Here is a 17,586-nt window from a genome sequence, read left to right on the forward strand (position 1 = left end):
ACAGTCATAATTTCATCTCTGTTACATCACAGTTTGCATTTGAATGGACCTCCGCGGTGCATCTTGGAAGAAACCACCTAGGGTTATTTATGCGAATTAAGGGTACTAAGGAAAAAACTTCAATCTTGTTACGATTTTTACAATGTTTTTTACCTACTTGTGAAAAGTATTTTTTTTATAATATCAAGTGACGGGGCGAACTAGTCGTGTGTCTGGTGGTAAGCTACACGCATGTCTATACCAATAGGGGAAGCGAGGCAGTTTGATACAGGGGGCACTTTCGTACATCGCATTATCTCCATACCTTCAGACATAATATTAGTTGCGATAACACTGAGACTTGCCTTTGTACGTCGTAACGTGTGAGTAATAGACATACGATGATGCGGCTCACCAGTTAACCGTTGTTGTCACAAAATGCTTTCACGCTTTTGACTAAAAAAGTAAGCAACACAAATACGAGCGCCACTGTAGTTTTGTCCACTTTACAAGACCCATGTCTTAATACAAGGAAATTAGTATTTTCAATAACTACACTTGCATGTGACTTTGGAGTAAAACCTATATAAAGATTTTTTTTTCTAAACTGGCCGGGAACTTTTATATACTAGTAGGTGGGGCAGTTTAGTACGTATCAAAGTGCCCCTATTAGTTATTTTGTACAAAAAATGTAAAACTGTTTTAACAAGTTATTATTTACATACAAACCCAAAATTGACAAAATTCAAATTAATTATGAAGTCACTAATGAAATCAAGTCGGCATCGTCTGACGTCGCTGCGAATACTCTGTCCTTACGACAAGCAGCAAGTAACTACGAAAAAAATACGTAATGTTTCTAATTTATAGTTACAGATTTAAATCTGCAATTAAAAATGAAAGACAATTGCACACTTCAAAGTACACAGTTGTACAAGGTTTCACTGCTAAGCAGTAGAAGGCCTTTGTGCAGCAAGAAATTTCGTGTCTAACAAAACAAGAGTTCTTCTTTGACAATTGTGAAAGGGTACTGACGAAACACAAATGCATACCAGATAGCATTATAGTATCAGTAGAAAGAGGTGAACTAGTGACTTTTTAAGCTTGTCAGTTCTTCCTCCTTCTTATTTCCAAGAACACATTAGAAAAAAAATACAAATGGTGCCATAGAAAGAAGTCTTGGTCTAGAAAGAAGTGCTGAGGCAAATAATACGTGTCTCAGCACTTGCTACACCTAGTGTATTATACCCCATAGGTGGGGCAGAATTGAACAATTCCCATTTTTTGTAAAAATCTAAATTTTTTAATTATTCAATGCAAAAAAAGATGAAATTAGTAATGTTTTGTTAGTTATGTCATCAATTAGGCAAATGAAATATTCATTATATTATGTTCATTTAGTGGCTCAAAATTTAAATTAAAAAAAATGAACGAATCTGCCCCTCTTCCCCTTTCTGCTTGGCGGCAGAAATAGATAAGGTAGGCAGTACTTCTCTGGACTATTTATTTCCTATTCTATAAATCGATATTTTTTTGTTTTTATTTCGGCTTGCCTTAATGCTGGTATATCTCGTAAAGTAACAGGTCCGACATCAGACGCGTTTACGTTCTTACAGTCACCATTTGATAAGCGGTAACGGCTGAGCATACACCGATATGGCGACGGACACCGGTGTTTCGGTTAGTAACATATCAAATTATCAATTACTGTTACTGGTTTCAATGATGAACTTATATAAACATGACTTCGAAATTGTACTGCAACGTATTTGTAATGCTTGCGATCAGCGATGCCTCGCGAAGTTTCATTGTACACTTTGTTAATGTGTTTCCTTACAATGTATCCCACTATCTTGTTATTTCTCCTTATCACATAAAAGTTCCTAAACTGTTTTTAAATATATTACAACGAAAATTAGGCAACGCTCTAGTAATATTTTAAAGAACTCTTTGTCAACCAGTTTGTATTAAGTCCTAGTGCTAAACACCGGTCAGCTGTATAGATAGAGAGTTTAGTGCTAACTTAATGGTACTTACACAAGATGTTTCTAAGCCGACTTTGTTGACCTTTTGGTTCTGAGCACATAAATGTGTATTTAACAAATCTAATCTTTAACCTGTGAACCGTAAAATTCAAATGTGTTTGTAAGAAAGTTTTGAAACCAATTCGATCTTTAACGTATAATTATCACTTAAATGCAAAATACAGATTTCAACCTGCAACTGTAAAGCCGTCTCGTGGTCTAGCGGTTTAAGAATTGCTTTGCAAGTTAAGGCAGAGCACGATCCGAGTCACATAAAAAATTAAATATTATTTAGCTACGACTATATAATGTTGTAAATATGCTACTATATTGATATCGTTGTAAATAATATTTCATTTATTTACCTCTTGACAGGTGTAAGAAGTGTGTTAGAATATTAGATTCAGCTACTTTAAAAACACACGGTTTAAATAGCAATATACGGTGTCCGTGTCGAGATTCCGTATTATTGTGCAAGAAAGGCAAACATTCTCCTAGTTAAGCTTCTAAGGATTTGTAATTTACATACGTCGGCAGTTCATTCTAATTACGCATGCACTTCGACTTCATGGTGACTTCATTACTCGTGATTATATTGTGCATTTGTACAACACTTATATTGAGCTTTTTCAAGTCTGATGTCACAATAAATGTTTCAGTGGATGGAATGGCTGGTGTATACGGAGGACTTGAAGCAGTTATGGGGGGCGCAGCCCACCTACATTATATCCCAGGCCGTGTTTTTATTGGCTGGAATCGTCACTCTCATACATGGTAAGCTTTGCATGTTAGTTGTACCAAGCTTAAGTCTTCTTCTTATCTATAAGATAAACAAATAACAAGGCTTACGCCTCAATTTAAAGCTTTCAGAAAAGGAGGACGATGGCCATACTTTTGGCTAGGCACTGTGCTGCACGGACTCTACGCTGACAACTTTTGGCATATCGTAGTGCCTGAATTTGATAACTTCTGGCATTCACAGACTCCTGTTATGCTCTTCGGAGGCAGGATGCCACTCCACATCATGTTCTTATGTAAGCATGTTTCATATCATTTTTTTGTTATTATTATATTTGATTACAGTTAAGTTAATATTAATTGATGGCTCCGCTCGTCGCGTTTGATTTTGTTATACGTATAATTAACTGGCCGTGTTCAAGTATGTAATATTTGTTTTCTTTTCATACAGATCCGGCCTTCATATACCAAGCTGCCTACGCTGTTTCTAAGTTGAATCTTCCTAAGTACGCGGAACCCCTTGCGGTCGGCCTAGTCACTGTGTTGATCGATATCCCGTACGACATAGTAGCCGTAAAGTTTGTTCACTGGACCTGGCATGATACTGACCCTAACATCTTTGATCGTCATTATTGGGTGCCGTGGAACTCTTACTACTTCCATGCTACATTTGCCGCCAGCTTCTTCTTCTTCTTCGAAGCCAGTCGAAGATGGTTTGCTCCAAAGGTTGAAAAATGGGAATCAGCAGGGTACAAACATTATTGACATTAGTTACTAATTATTTATATTTAATTTTATAGTAACTTTGGGGTAAATATGTTATCGATTACAGCAAAGCAACAGAATTGAAGTCGATGTTTATAGCCGCGCTACTGGGCATGCCCGGCGGTGTCCTTATGTTCGTGCCCATCTACCACCCATTACACGACAACTACCAAGTCCACACTGAAATCACCGTTTTCACTCTCTTCGCCATTTTCTTCGTAATTATTCTTCGCGGTCTCTTGAGTGAACGAGAAAAGAACAAGACAAGGTAAACTTCAATCCAAATTAGTTTCCTAGTATTAGGTAATCCAAATACGTCCTAAAAAACTTTGAATAAAGCTTGATCTACTCCGAAGGTAGGTACTATTGATGCTTACGGGTAGTATAGCTTACCTATATATTTCTTTAATATTTAAAGATATGTCATTTTCTCGTAATTGTGGTTTTGGAGTAATCAAGGTATAGTGTCTTTTGTTTATTTATATTTTAAGTCTGATTTAGACGAGTGCATACTGTAATATTCTACGGAATATTAAGTATGAATAACGGAATACTCGTATAGACTTAAACGCCGCAAACGCAACTTATGTAAGTTGTGACAGATCTGTAGTCTGATAATACCTTGAAAAAATTAATAACTACAGTTGTGTAAATATTCAAAGACGTGTACAAAAGAGTAATCGCAATTTAGTGGAAGTTACAACTTAATAAATATAACGTAACCTTGACATGTGAAAACAAACGTTATCGTCTACATGGATACTAAATCACGTGTTTAGGTCACCATTAGGTACGTAGGTACTACTAAAGAGTGACACTTATATTGAAGCTCACGCTCAGATTGTTTCTACAAAATGCCCATTATCATTTTAAAACTTTTTTCGCTGCTGTCGGAATACCCCCCAACTGTTCTAGTTATTAACTATACTCAGGTAAAATGTAAGTCTTCTCAATTCCATGGTTCTCAAATAATTATTATTATGGATATCTATTTTAGACTCTCGGCTTTCCTATGGCCTAAATGTCCACGTGAAGGTGGTTTGTCCGTAACAGTTACAGTGTCATTCAGAACTTTAAATAAGAAAGATCTAAGGAGCACCGTCGTCGCGCCCTTCATTCTGAGACATAACTTGACAAGTACCATGTGCCAGTAATTTCACCAGCATCCTTAGCCTTCAAACCTGAATGCAGTAATGCTCATATTCTCGCTCGGTGGCATTTCTTCCCAGGACAAACTCTTTCACAAGAAGTTTTATTGCAACTAAAACTTATTACTATTTCTATTTACTCAATTATCTAGGTGCGGTTGGCAACACTTGAATATATTCGATCTGTCTTCCTTAGTTACAATTTTGTCCATTGATTGATTGTCACGACCCCGATACGATTTCTGATAAAAAAAAATTATGACCGGAACGAATCTTATGCGTAATCAATTGTTAAATATTTTTATTTTGAGGAATGCAAATCTTTAGGTTCTGAGCATTTTGAAAAGAGTTTTATTACGTAGTTATTAATTTGCTTCGTTTCTTGGCAAATTAAACATACTCAATAATAATTTATCGAAATTGTGACATTAATTTTGCTATGCTCTTTGGTAGACTTACTGCGATCGACTACATTCTGCTACTCCAGCTGGCAGTGCACTACCTCATCTATTGGATATTCGTAGCTTTCTTTGACCCTGAACGAGAATGGTCACTAGGATTTCACGAGCCTGTCGGTCCTTGCCACGAAGTATCTAGCCTCGTCACACCGTTTGGCCAAGTTAGTATAACTGATTATTTAAAAAAATATTCTTAACCTCTTCCAATTTCTGTACTTTTCGATATAAATAAGACAATTGATTCAGTTTTGTATGATATGGAAGTAAAAAATATTTGAAGACAAAGTTTTGTGATGCTAATGCAGAAAATTTTAATGTTAACGCTTAGTTTTAACGCCTTGAACCTATATTAATAATCTTTAACTAAACTGTGTGCCACAAGTGTAAGTTATGGATATATCCTAGGTCTCTGCGATACAAGTAAATACCTAAGTACCTATAGGTCCGCGAAAAATTACTAGTAATAGAATATAAATAGTGTAAATGCAAATTAATGTACCTAATCCTTTTTTGGTCAATATTTATTATTATTATTAAGAATACTGTGGCATGCATGGGTATTTATTTATTTTAATTTGTATGTATCTAGGTATGAATGATATGTAAATATTCTAAAAAATAATCACAATTGTTTTCAGACACTATATAAAAGAAAGTACTTGTGCTTGGATGATTACGACGAAGATTACTTCGATTTCCATTGCGTCAATAACCAGAGACCTGCGCCGGGATCGTCGTGGTACGTCATCTGTGGCACTCCTTTCACGTAAGTATCCCTTTTTATTAATTTGTAAAAAGACATTACATTCTCTAAGATGTGGATGAAGTCGTTGTCCACCATCCTGCCAAGAGCGACCTGGGGACATCAAATATCATCAAACTCTGAAATGAACTGCGCATAAATCCAATATACCCATACCTAAAAGCAAATAACTCGCACCTGTGTGTAGGAGCTACATACGGCGAAACTGTTCTGTTAACTAGGGGTTACTAGCGCTTTCCATTGGGTGAGATGGACGTCATATGCGCACTTATTTACTTATAACAAAGAGTTCTCAAGTTTTCGACATTGTTACACATAGGTAACGAAAAAATTTTTTTCGGTTCTAAGAACAGTTACATACGGTTAGTTTTAGTAGCGATGCTAACGCGATGCAATCGCTAATCGTCTACCTTTATATACACGCGCGATTTTAAGCAACGATGCAAGCGCGATTGCATCACTACACTTGGGATTTATCGCAGTCGCGCGTCTCTAAAACGTGGATGTTTGTTTTTTCAAACAAACCATTGTTTCGAGCCCTTTGCAGGCCCCATAGTCACACACAGTCGTCAGTTTGAAAAACAAACATACGCGAGTCTACCTCGCACATATTTGTGATCCGGAAAAAATAGTTTAATTTCCTGAGGAATCGTTGCTACTCGCTCTTTGCCGAACAAAAGACATCAACGGCAAAACGTTACCGGATAGCTTAACATGGTTATAATATAAAAGAGATCTGTATCAGTTATTAAAACAGTCACTTGTTTTGTCTTTTTCAGAAACCGAGTGGAGTATATTACAATTCTAACCGCGATCTTGATTACGGCTACAGGTGTTTTCTCCGCATTGTACTCCCAGAACACACCAGCGACACCTCCCAAAAAAGTAAAGACAAAATAAACCAAGTAGATGCACTAATTTATTTTTTGTATTGCGATGAGAAGTAATTTAATTCCTATTTTCTTTTTTAATTTATTGGTTCATGTGTATGACTCGTATTATATGTAACAAAAACCTTGATCATGTGTTTTAATATCCCCATTCATCAGGGTCGTCAATTCCACAAGCAATAAGAATTAAACAACCAATCACTTCCTATCTACACACACTAACCCTTTTTTTTTTTTTTTTTTTTTTTTACCGTCAGGAAATCCTCATGGATACCCTTCGCCCGGGGGAGACGAAGGGTTATGTCGGACTCCTACCGACTAAAACCTGACGGTGTTCCCTCTCTTCACCATGTGCCGGAGTCACGGGAGCGCTTTCGCATTCTTCCGTGACTCCGGTGGTGAGCGGTTCGACTGAGAGTCGAGCCCCGTCTCGCTTTCCAGGGAGAGATGTTACCTCCCCGTCAGCCGTCTTGAGAGGCGGACGTGGAACACGAACGCCGCCATCTCGGGCCCCCCAGTAACGAGCGGCAGTCTCACACACACTAACCCTATCACATACTAACCTAACCCAAGTTTCACTTTTGTAATGTCAACAACAACACTCCCTGACATCAATATTACCTTTTGAATTTTACCTACACATTTAAGACTTAACTCCTAAATAAACTACGCCTGTGCATTTTCAAAACATGGAAAAATATAGTTACTAAGATTATTTTCATAAAGAGAAGACGGTTACAAAAAGGTTTATGTTCATGTCCTAAGACCTAAGAGCGAATCAGCATAGAGTAAAAACAAACAAAACAAAAAACCGATCACAAAAGTCATTTATGGGGATAGTTAGCCACCCGAATGCTCTGACCCTGTGTACCCTCTTTCCAACAAAAAAAGAATCATCAAAATCGGTTCACAAACATGTCGTGTAACATACGTGCGAAAAAAAACACATGCAGTCGAATTGAGAACCTCCTCCTTTTTTTGAAGTCGGTTAAAAAGACGTCATCTGAATGGAAGTGAAACTCGCTTATATTATCAATTCCGCGTTAATAACCCCTTCACGCCAAACAAATATTCATTATGAATAATACAAAAAGGAGTCAAATCGGCTACACTGGCGTTGAGCCCTTGTGAGCGATGTATATAGCTTAACTAAATAATAACCGGCTGTTTTTAGCCAGGTTTCCAAGTGTAGCCACGGACTCCCGATTTTAACGCCACTGATATCGGCATTTAGTCGTACCAACAGGAAAACTTTAATAGCGCGATTTAGGCATTCTACACCTTGCGAAGAATTTTTGTATAAAAGATTTAATAAATTCCTCATGATAATATTTGCAAAGTCTATTATAGTGCATGTTTATTTACCAGTAAATTAAACGAGGTTTGTAAAGGTTTTCGGTATATTCGTTATGAAAAGGTTTCGGTAAACTACGTATGTCGCCATCTAGTAAATGTGATCCACATAATATCAAACCCAGACGCTAGGAGGCAACTAAAACGGCTTACAAAAACTCATTAGCTCGACAAATAAAGATTTATTTTATGATTGTGTACCATCCGTTATATTTCACGCTATTTAAACAATTTAAGATTTTGCAACACTACCTAAATAACAGGAATCTATATAAATTATTTAGACATCTTACTCATGACAGCATACAACTATGAAAAATAATTGACGGTCAGTAACGACAACGCATTTGGTATGGCAAACAAAATTTTTTATTAAAGAAATTAAAGAAATTTCACTTATTTAAATTTCTGTGAAAAGTGTGACACTGAAATATAGCCGCAACTTTATTTATATCCTAGAAACTATGTTCTGTCTAATTATCGATTGGAATCAGTAATAACGTTACGCTGATAAGGTCCTGTAGGTACGTACCTATATGCACATATGCAAATTCTTGTAAGGCCTATAGGTATATTCACGTATATACAATAAAACACATGTCGAAAGAGATAAAAAAGGGGCTTACGTATACCTAAATACTTTGTTCACCAAAATTATTTGACAAGAGCACAAAATCAATGAATGGGAGTTCAACTTACGGCAATACCACAATTGATCTTTTTGAGGTGCAAAAAGGAGTCAAATTGGCTATACCAGGGACTTGTGCCCGTGTGAGTGACTTTAAGGAAGTTAAACTACATAATAACCGACTCATGCTGGATGGGCAGGTTTTCAGGTGTAACCACGGACTCCCGATTCATAGCCTACTGGCGTCGGCATCTATTCACACCAAACAGGAAAATTTCAATAGCGGGATTCAGATATTTCTAACCGTACCTCATGTTTATGTGTAAAAACCTCTCAAATATTCTTCACGCTAATATGTCAAAGTTGTTATAGAGTATATATTAATTTACTTAATAAGTAAATTATAGTTTAAGATGCTTTTTGTAAATTATTTGTTTTATCGATTCAGCGAACAACATTATGTCGCCATCTAGTAAATATTATGTGACCTACAGATGTCAAAATTGTTAATCATCTTGGAGGGTGGGTGACTAAGTTTTAGTTACGCATCGTAAAAGCAAAGGTCAATTTCAATACCTGAGCTTGATTTTGATATCCTCTTTGGTTCTATTGTTTATAACAGAATTGCTAGTAGATATTAAAAAATAAATAATTAAAAAATTACACATACAAGGTAACAAAAATTACCAATAAAAATTACCTAGATTACCTAATTAGTGATCTGTATATCTATACTTGTAACCTCAAATGGTGATATTAACCGAAAGAGACAAAAAGTCAGGCATTTGTAGTGTCCACACTTTCAGCATTGAGTGGCGAAGATAAGAGTGCTAAGAGAACAAGGCTAGAATTATCTAAGAAATAATTTCCCTATAATAAGCACTTCAAAGATTATTGATATTCATAACTCTGAAATTCTGTGTAGACGATGTATATAATACGAGGGTAGGTCAAGGGTTGTAAGACAGCTACCTAACACAAAGTGTGTTCATTCTTGGTACCAACACTTTTGACCTCAAAATTCTCATTGCCAGTACACGACGAGGATTCAAATTATACTTCTCGGCCTTAATACACTTACGTAGGTGATTACGTAGGCTAGTCTAGGTAGGCTCCCATCATACAATAACGCAGTACCTATTGCAGAATACTACGATTTTGAATTAAGCATACAACGACGAACAGAGCAAGCGAATCTTTATCGTGAATAAAGCACCCATGTATGAACATTTTTTTGACGTTAGATGTGTACATAATACAATACTATATATAATATATTGTACATACGTACAACCACGCACAAAATTCTTTAGTTGCGGTAAGCGGTTCGCTGCCCCTTCCCCTATTCTAAAATTATAGCAATTGCCGGCACTGTTTTATGAGCACAGTAAAAATAAGGTTATTATTACCTACTTAGTTTGCGTACATTATGTATTTTATCTGACTTGGAAGCTAATTAATAAATAAACAAAGCAATCCTATAAGCCTGTGGGCTCTTTTTCCATGAAATACATTTATTAGAGGCAAATATTATTAACTATTTTACGTGTAAAAACCGTCGTGTAAAGAAGCATATTGCTTGGCATGCAGAGTACTTAAGACTTGACAGTCAACCAGAAAAATTTCACAGAAAAAGCGCCCTTCTGTGCAACAACTAGTATAGATTGAAAATTCTGTCAACACGCGAAAAATGTTTATTTAATATTATATAACATAGTTCATGTTCAGAAAATTTGCATAATTTCATTATATTTACGTATTTAGTGTAGATTATCATAGACTTAATGACGACTAATTATGTATGTTACGAAATTATTAAACAATTTAATGTGTATTGAAATCAAAATGTTGAAATGTATTGAAAGAATTAGTTATGCGAATGCGTGCTTATTGTAATGTATAAGTAGTAATAATAATAAAAAATCACGAAATAAATAAATACGTTATATTATCTAAATTTATTTAAGTATGTATATATTTTGACAAATTTGGTTCCATAAGGGACATCGAGTTTTATGGCTAATTTCATAGCGTTAAATATAAATCACTTTTAATGATATGTTCGTTTTTTAACTTTTAATCACAATAACACCCTTATTCTATTTTTACGAGACGAGAATTTAAGAAAATCATTCATATTAGTGCCAATCAAATTCACAAATCAATGAGACAACATTAAATTTAAATACTTTGCCAGCTAAGAGTCATACTCTTTAAATCATCGAGGCGTTTGAACGAAACATTGAAGGTCAAGGGAGCAGTGCAACCATTACGTATGCGATAACAATACGTCGCCGTATATTAGAATTTAAATAAATAGGCATCCACAATCTTGCGCAAAACTACATTCAAGAATACAGGTTGATCAAATCAAGGATCCACATACTTTTGCTATAGCAGAACGCTCCGCGCGGGATTGCGAATCATCTGTTTAAAGGTAAAACCTCATAAGTGATATTTCTACAAAAAGTCTTTATATAGCTATGGTAAGAAAATCACTATCTTTCTGCAGGTGAAACTCAATAACAAGAAAGCTATAAACTCAATTAGTGATTTTATTTGCAGAATGATGGTGATTTTCTTACAACAAGTACATAAATTGGAGATTTTTTGTGGATTTGTGGAATGCCACTTATGTGGTTTTACCTTTAAGCAGACGAAATGATGATTGTTACTTGTACAGACACTCCGCTTGCATTGTCCCCTTTATGACTACACGCGCAAATAAATTAAATGTCAAAGCCTATTATTGCTTCAAAGCACAAACCACAATCACTAATAAAAAGCGAAGCCGAGATTTTTTTGTCTCTTGTTGCCTATATTTAAAATGTATTGCTGATTACGCGTAGTACATGCTGTATAATTTTTAATACATAATTACCCTTAAATACGCAGCCAATACTCGCTTGTTACGATTTTATACAGGCTGAAACTTACTGACTAACGTAGTATATCACGACAAAAAATTAAAGTAAACAAATATAAAGTCAATAATAATTTTATGTTTCATCAATATTACTCAGGTCTTACAAACTAAATGTGCATCACAATAAGTGCAACTCGATTTTAGAGAACCCCTACGTTTTTTATAAGCGTTATAATATCGATGAACTACAACAAACATTCTATTCGTATATATACATACTCGTATAATGTATACGAGTATATATTAGTACTTACTACATATACATAAGTTATACATTAAAAGGATTTTGTGCGTAACGAAACCAAATACAAATAAAATATCACAACTTATAACTTGAACAAATCTGCTATATACATATACACCACTACGTACGTCTATGAGGTTCGTTGAAGGCAGTGACACCTTGGAAGCAAACTAAGTTTTTGTATTCCATGCAAGTATAAAGTACCTATTCCTGTTAGTGTGTAGGAATGCTGTTGTGTTAAAATAAACGAAAATGGTATTATGCACTATGATTCTATTAGCAGTTCACCTAATGGCTTACTTGCTGTCCATGTAAAGGCGTCCCAATAGGAACGCAAATTTTATTACGGGCCACATGCTTTTTTGTCTCTGAACTGTCTCTGTACAATTATGTTCAAAATGGTAGCGGACGTTTGGTGAATATTTTGTTTCAAAACTATTGCATAATGTTCTGAAATAAATGTATTATAGATATTTAGCTGACCCAAAATAAGTACCTAACGATTTATATAAATATTTAAATATGCGCTACCGATGGGAGTATGAGACAACCTTTATAAATAAAATATTAATAAAATTTAGTTTATAAAAAAAGGCAAGTATATATTATTATAAATTTTGTCACCATGGTAGGAGCCGAGTCTATATGAATATAAATGATTTTTCTCTTATTTACAAGAAGTGAACCTACACTAATTTACACATTTGTGTTGTTTATATTTTCAAGACATCGGAAAATAAACCGCACAAGCCGCCTATAGGTACAATTTGGCAAACACATAAGGCAGAGAAAAAATCTGAAATCCTGCTTAACTACTTATAAAAATATATTAATTACATAATCGAAAACGTCTTAATTGCACACTACACTATGATAATATAAAACCAAAAGCTGTTGCCTAACCTAACCTAATTTATTATCTAAATAAATAAAAAAATAGGAATGACGATACGGGAATTATAGGTACATTATATTTCGAGTAGGTATTGTTACAAAATGGCTCTACTTAGAATGGACAGTAGTAAAAAGCATTAAACTCTGCCTGATTCACTCATAAAAAACAAAGTAAACATTTAGATACACTTGACCTACTTAAAAGTAATGTAACAGTTACAGTAATTAGCCAAACTACAGCAATTAACAACTGCAAAACAAATAGAAATACGTCATTAGAAGTTGTTCCCATCACTAATGACGTATTTCTGTTATTCTTTAAAACAAAATGTCACACGTTTATGTGATCGCTCCCTTAAGGTTATTTCAGTTATATTCGCAGAGGTTATTTTCTGTGGTTTGACCTATTACTAAAGCTGCTACTGCACTCAAGCTTTCCAAATTAATACAAGTTTTTAATACAAATCCTTGTAACAATAATCTATTAATCATGAGGTACTGATTGTATATAGTATTCGTGAATATAATACATTATTCGTTTAATTCTCAATACAATGCGTTAATTAGTCAGCATTCAAACTAAATATATATTAAAGTTCTTTCGACATATTTGTATATTTACGATACGTACACATCCTTGCAATCTTATTCAGTTTTTTCCCGGTGCCCCTAACATTTATAACACCACAGTTGTTCCTATATTTAATAGTTATAGAGGTTAAATACCATTAAATAATTTACGACACATTGGGTCTAGATATTTTATGCTCTCTATATTTGCCTTCTATAGCTAAGTACATAATATAACTATTATTTTAGAAAGACCTATTATATATATTTTAAGGGCCATTCATAAAATAATATATTTTACTCAAACAGCAACTAAACGGACGGACGGCAGCAAAATAAGATCCTGAAGTGTGGATACGAACGAAGATATAGCAAAAAACATAATTTGATAAAAGGTCCCCTCAATTGTACGACAACTTTATTGAGGGCGGCTCTTGAATAGCTCATCAACAACCGACGGATCGGCCAAAGTCGAGGTATCGCCGATATCGTGGTCGCCTAAGGCAATCTTCCTGAGGATTCTTCTCATAATTTTGCCAGATCTGGTTTTTGGGAGCCCTGGGGCATATTGTATAACATCAGGCGCGGCGAATGCCCCAATCCGTTGTCGGACTAGTTTCTTAAGCGAATCGACCAGATTGGTGTCAAATTTGGCCCCGTCATTGAGGATGACGAAGCAATAAAGAGATTCTCCTTTGACAGGATGTGGTCGGGAGACGACAGCGGCTTCGGAGACCCTGGGCTCCTCGGTGAGCACGCCTTCCACCTCAGCCGTGGACATGAGATGGCCGGATACGTTCAGCATGTCATCAATGCGGCCGGTTACCCACAGGAAACCGTCTTCATCCCGCCTGGCACCTAAGACACAGTATATAGCATATATGTATTATACCAATTCACACTTAACCCGCCACACACGGTGATACACGGAGACACACGGTGTCCCTAACGACTTTGGTGGCTCTAGAACGCTCGAACGTTATAACGAACGAGCATTCTAGTCTAAGTTAGACTCAGCAATAATCTGATCTCATGTAAAATAAAACAACATCAGATGTCATTTCCCGGAATGTGTACCTATTATCTTTTGTTTCTGTTATGTTATTAGGTCATCATAATGGCTCCATATAATTCAAAGACAACATTTTTAAGATCAATTTACTTAACACTTTTGATAATTATTTTTCCGTCAGGAGTGGAGGTCAAATGCAACACGCGGGGACCCAATTTTATTTCATTTAGCCCTAATCCCATTTATCAAGCCTATTAAAGTTCATAAAATGGCTGAAAAATTAACGACCTCTGAAAATAACCTTAAACAGTTCGATTCTCGGTTGAAACAATTTAGAAAGCGCACAGAATATCAGTATTTATTAGTAATTACAGGTCTTCTCTAGGTTGAAACCGACTTGTGTAATTGTTTGTCTAACATTATTTTTATATTCGATAACTTACCATCGCCAGTGCAATAGTAGCCCGGAAACTTGGAGAAGTAGACCTTTTCGTACCGATCATGGTCTCCGAACAGCGTCCTCATGATGCCGGGCCATGGGCGGGCGAACACCAAGTAGCCCTCACCTGGACCTTCGATCGGCTTTCCGTTCTCATCCAACAAGGTCGGCTCGACGCCAAAGAATGGGAAACCCTAATCAGATAAAAGATCATTAAATTAAGAAAACACAATCAATGTCATTATCAGCTAACTTTGTGTAAATAGAATATACTATATCAAAATGATGACATCCCATTAATAAGCACAGGTTTTCAAGGGCATAGTAAAGGAAATAGTCCGCCAGGACGATCCAATCCTGGTTGGATACTTCTTTACACATCTTCTAAGACATGAATATTTCAAAAAACATGCGTTCTTCTATCGAAGCTTTCACAGTATTTTATTAATAACAATAAGCCTAGTTAATAAAATTTCACGACCACTGGTCCGTTTTGGCGTAGTTACCATAACTACTCGTAAGTATGTTGTGCATTGATAGTATTGTAATTTAATTACATGAAAGTTAATTAAGTTTCTAATTAAGTTACTGATCTGTATACACCAATATTGGCCGTCAATGTGAATAAAATTCAGTGTCCACTCCAGACTCCATTAAAATTTAACTATTAGATATTAATAATAACGCCACGTAATGTACCTAAGTACTTAATACCATGTATGTTGTGTATGTATGTATGTGTGTTCACTATTTTATGGAACTATACAATGTACTGTATATTTAATGAGCTTGTTATGTGTATGTATTGTGTAAGTTTCAAGTTATTGAATAAAATAAAAAATTATGAACTTTTCTATTTTTTGACTATTGCACGTTGTGTTGTTTATGTCATTAGGTATGTCATCGCCCTCACAGATCATATAAATATTGAATCTTAACATTTTTATTAGGTTGACCATAATTATTAAAACTGAAACAACATAACATACTTAATTTTTAAAGTATTTAATGTCAGGAAATTATTTTCCAGCCATTTGCTTATATGAACCATCCCTTTCTCAACACTAATCCTGACTTCATTCCAGGAAATCATGAGAAAAGAACAGCTGTATCGTAGAAAAAAAACATTAACACTATTTTATGTTGCATAGGTATGTCTTTTATCAAGAATAACCGTAGGACTCAAAACGCTTCCTTTAGCAAAACCGTACGTTACAGCCAAATCTTCTCTGATATACTGTTCAATTTTATTTGTGGAAGTGTTCCTCTGATTCCTATTTCCTTTATTTTAATAATGTTGTGAATACGTGCTCTGTAAAGGCTTTTTTAAACAAAAAAAAACACTGACGAACATTTACTTCCTACATCAAGTTGATCTGTTACAAACGAACGTAATGCGGTAATGTAAAAAATACATCTTCGGCAATTTACCTCGTCTAAAGTCCAATTATGTAGGAGATAATATATCACAATCGTTAAAATATTTTTAGTACTCGGATATTTATTACGTTTTCTAATATTTTAGATGTAACAGATAAAACTGAGTATGGGAAACTTATTTTCTCTGGGTCTATAAAACCTAAAGTCGGTGTTAATACTCTTCAAAATAGACACATACACTTTCTTTTTGGAAAGGTAAATCTTATTACAGACCTGAAATTTGGTACATAAATATTTACCTTATTATACGCAGACAAAATGGTGAACACAAGCTATCTTGTATAAACATCAATAAAAACATGTTCATAACATTTACACAAAATAAACCACGGCAAACTTACAGCAGAACCTGGTTTCATTGGGGTCGCACCCGGCAAACTTGTGAGCACGTGGCCACCAGTCTCTGTCTGCCAGAAGGTGTCCACTATAGAGCAGCGTCCGCTGCCCACCAAACTGTAGTACCAGAGCCACGCTTCAGGGTTGATCGGCTCACCCACGCTGCCCAGCACCCGCAGGCTCTTCACATCATTCCTGTGGCATAGAGATAATATTTTCTACAACATTATTTTTATTAATTTCGAAACTTTTGTTCTATCATTTTTAAAAACTTGGTAATTTTTTATTTGATTCTCAAACAAATAGATGGAACAGCTGATCATGTACAAGTTTTGTATAAAAAGAACGAAAAAAATTGGTTGTTCCATAAGTTCCATTGCATATCCTTTAGAGGGATAGTAGCAATGTTATTAGTGGCATTTTTAAAATCGGATTTTAAATGTATAAAGTTACTAAATTGCCAAAAACAAGGTGCAGAAACTCATTTTAACCGTTTCTGCTGTATTCAACTCTGGAAATAACCATTTGTGACCTCTGCACTGCTGCTAAATCAGATCTGTGTCCACTATCTAAATCCCCAAAAAAGTCTTTATTTACTTACAGAGTCAAAGAATACGAAAACTGTAACAACTGCACTGCATACTCGTACATTATAAATATTATAATAGGCTCATGGATGCTATAAAATGCAAATATCAGAAGTACTAGTAGGCACATATATATATTCAACAAGAATATGTGTATTGAATAAGAACTGTCACGACATGTACAAGTGGTTAAGTACATTTAAATTGTTAGTACTTAAGTGCTTTAACCTACTTTGTCTATCCATTTTATGGCATACGCGGTGAATTTTAGTTGTAATGCATGATTATATATAAAAAATAACTATCCAAGCTGACGCGTGACATAACAATATCAAACAAATTAATCTTTTTCAGATTTAAAAACTCAAGAAACTACTCAGACAAAATGTAGT

The 17,586-nt window shown here is 35.2% G+C and overlaps 2 protein-coding genes across 2 annotated transcripts in view; one reads left to right on the plus strand and one right to left on the minus strand.

Moving 5' to 3' along the window:
• The first annotated feature begins 1,620 nt into the window (after positions 1-1,620).
• Positions 1,621-6,910, plus strand: LOC113227902. Its single transcript, XM_026460994.1, has 8 exons — positions 1,621-1,659; positions 2,663-2,777; positions 2,867-3,037; positions 3,193-3,490; positions 3,574-3,774; positions 5,108-5,273; positions 5,751-5,878; positions 6,655-6,910. The coding sequence occupies exons 1-8, from the start codon at positions 1,636-1,638 to the stop codon at positions 6,773-6,775; spliced, it is 1,224 nt and encodes a 407-aa protein (XP_026316779.1). The 5' UTR covers positions 1,621-1,635; the 3' UTR covers positions 6,776-6,910.
• Positions 6,911-11,361: 4,451 nt separating this feature from the next.
• The window catches only part of LOC113226156 (acetyl-coenzyme A synthetase), a 20,656-nt gene continuing 14,431 nt past the window's right edge, over positions 11,362-17,586 (minus strand). The window contains exons 2-4 of the mRNA XM_026458691.1: positions 16,613-16,825; positions 14,836-15,025; positions 11,362-14,238 (exon numbers count right to left, since the gene is read on the minus strand). Of these exons, the coding sequence (XP_026314476.1) occupies positions 13,799-14,238; positions 14,836-15,025; positions 16,613-16,825 (843 nt within the window). The 3' untranslated portion in view covers positions 11,362-13,798. The remainder of the gene's footprint in view (positions 14,239-14,835; positions 15,026-16,612; positions 16,826-17,586) is intronic.

Source organism: Hyposmocoma kahamanoa, unplaced genomic scaffold (genome assembly GCF_003589595.1).
Source record: "Hyposmocoma kahamanoa isolate Upper Pololo Valley unplaced genomic scaffold, ASM358959v1 100021, whole genome shotgun sequence".
In the NCBI taxonomy this organism is placed as follows: domain Eukaryota; kingdom Metazoa; phylum Arthropoda; class Insecta; order Lepidoptera; family Cosmopterigidae; genus Hyposmocoma; species Hyposmocoma kahamanoa.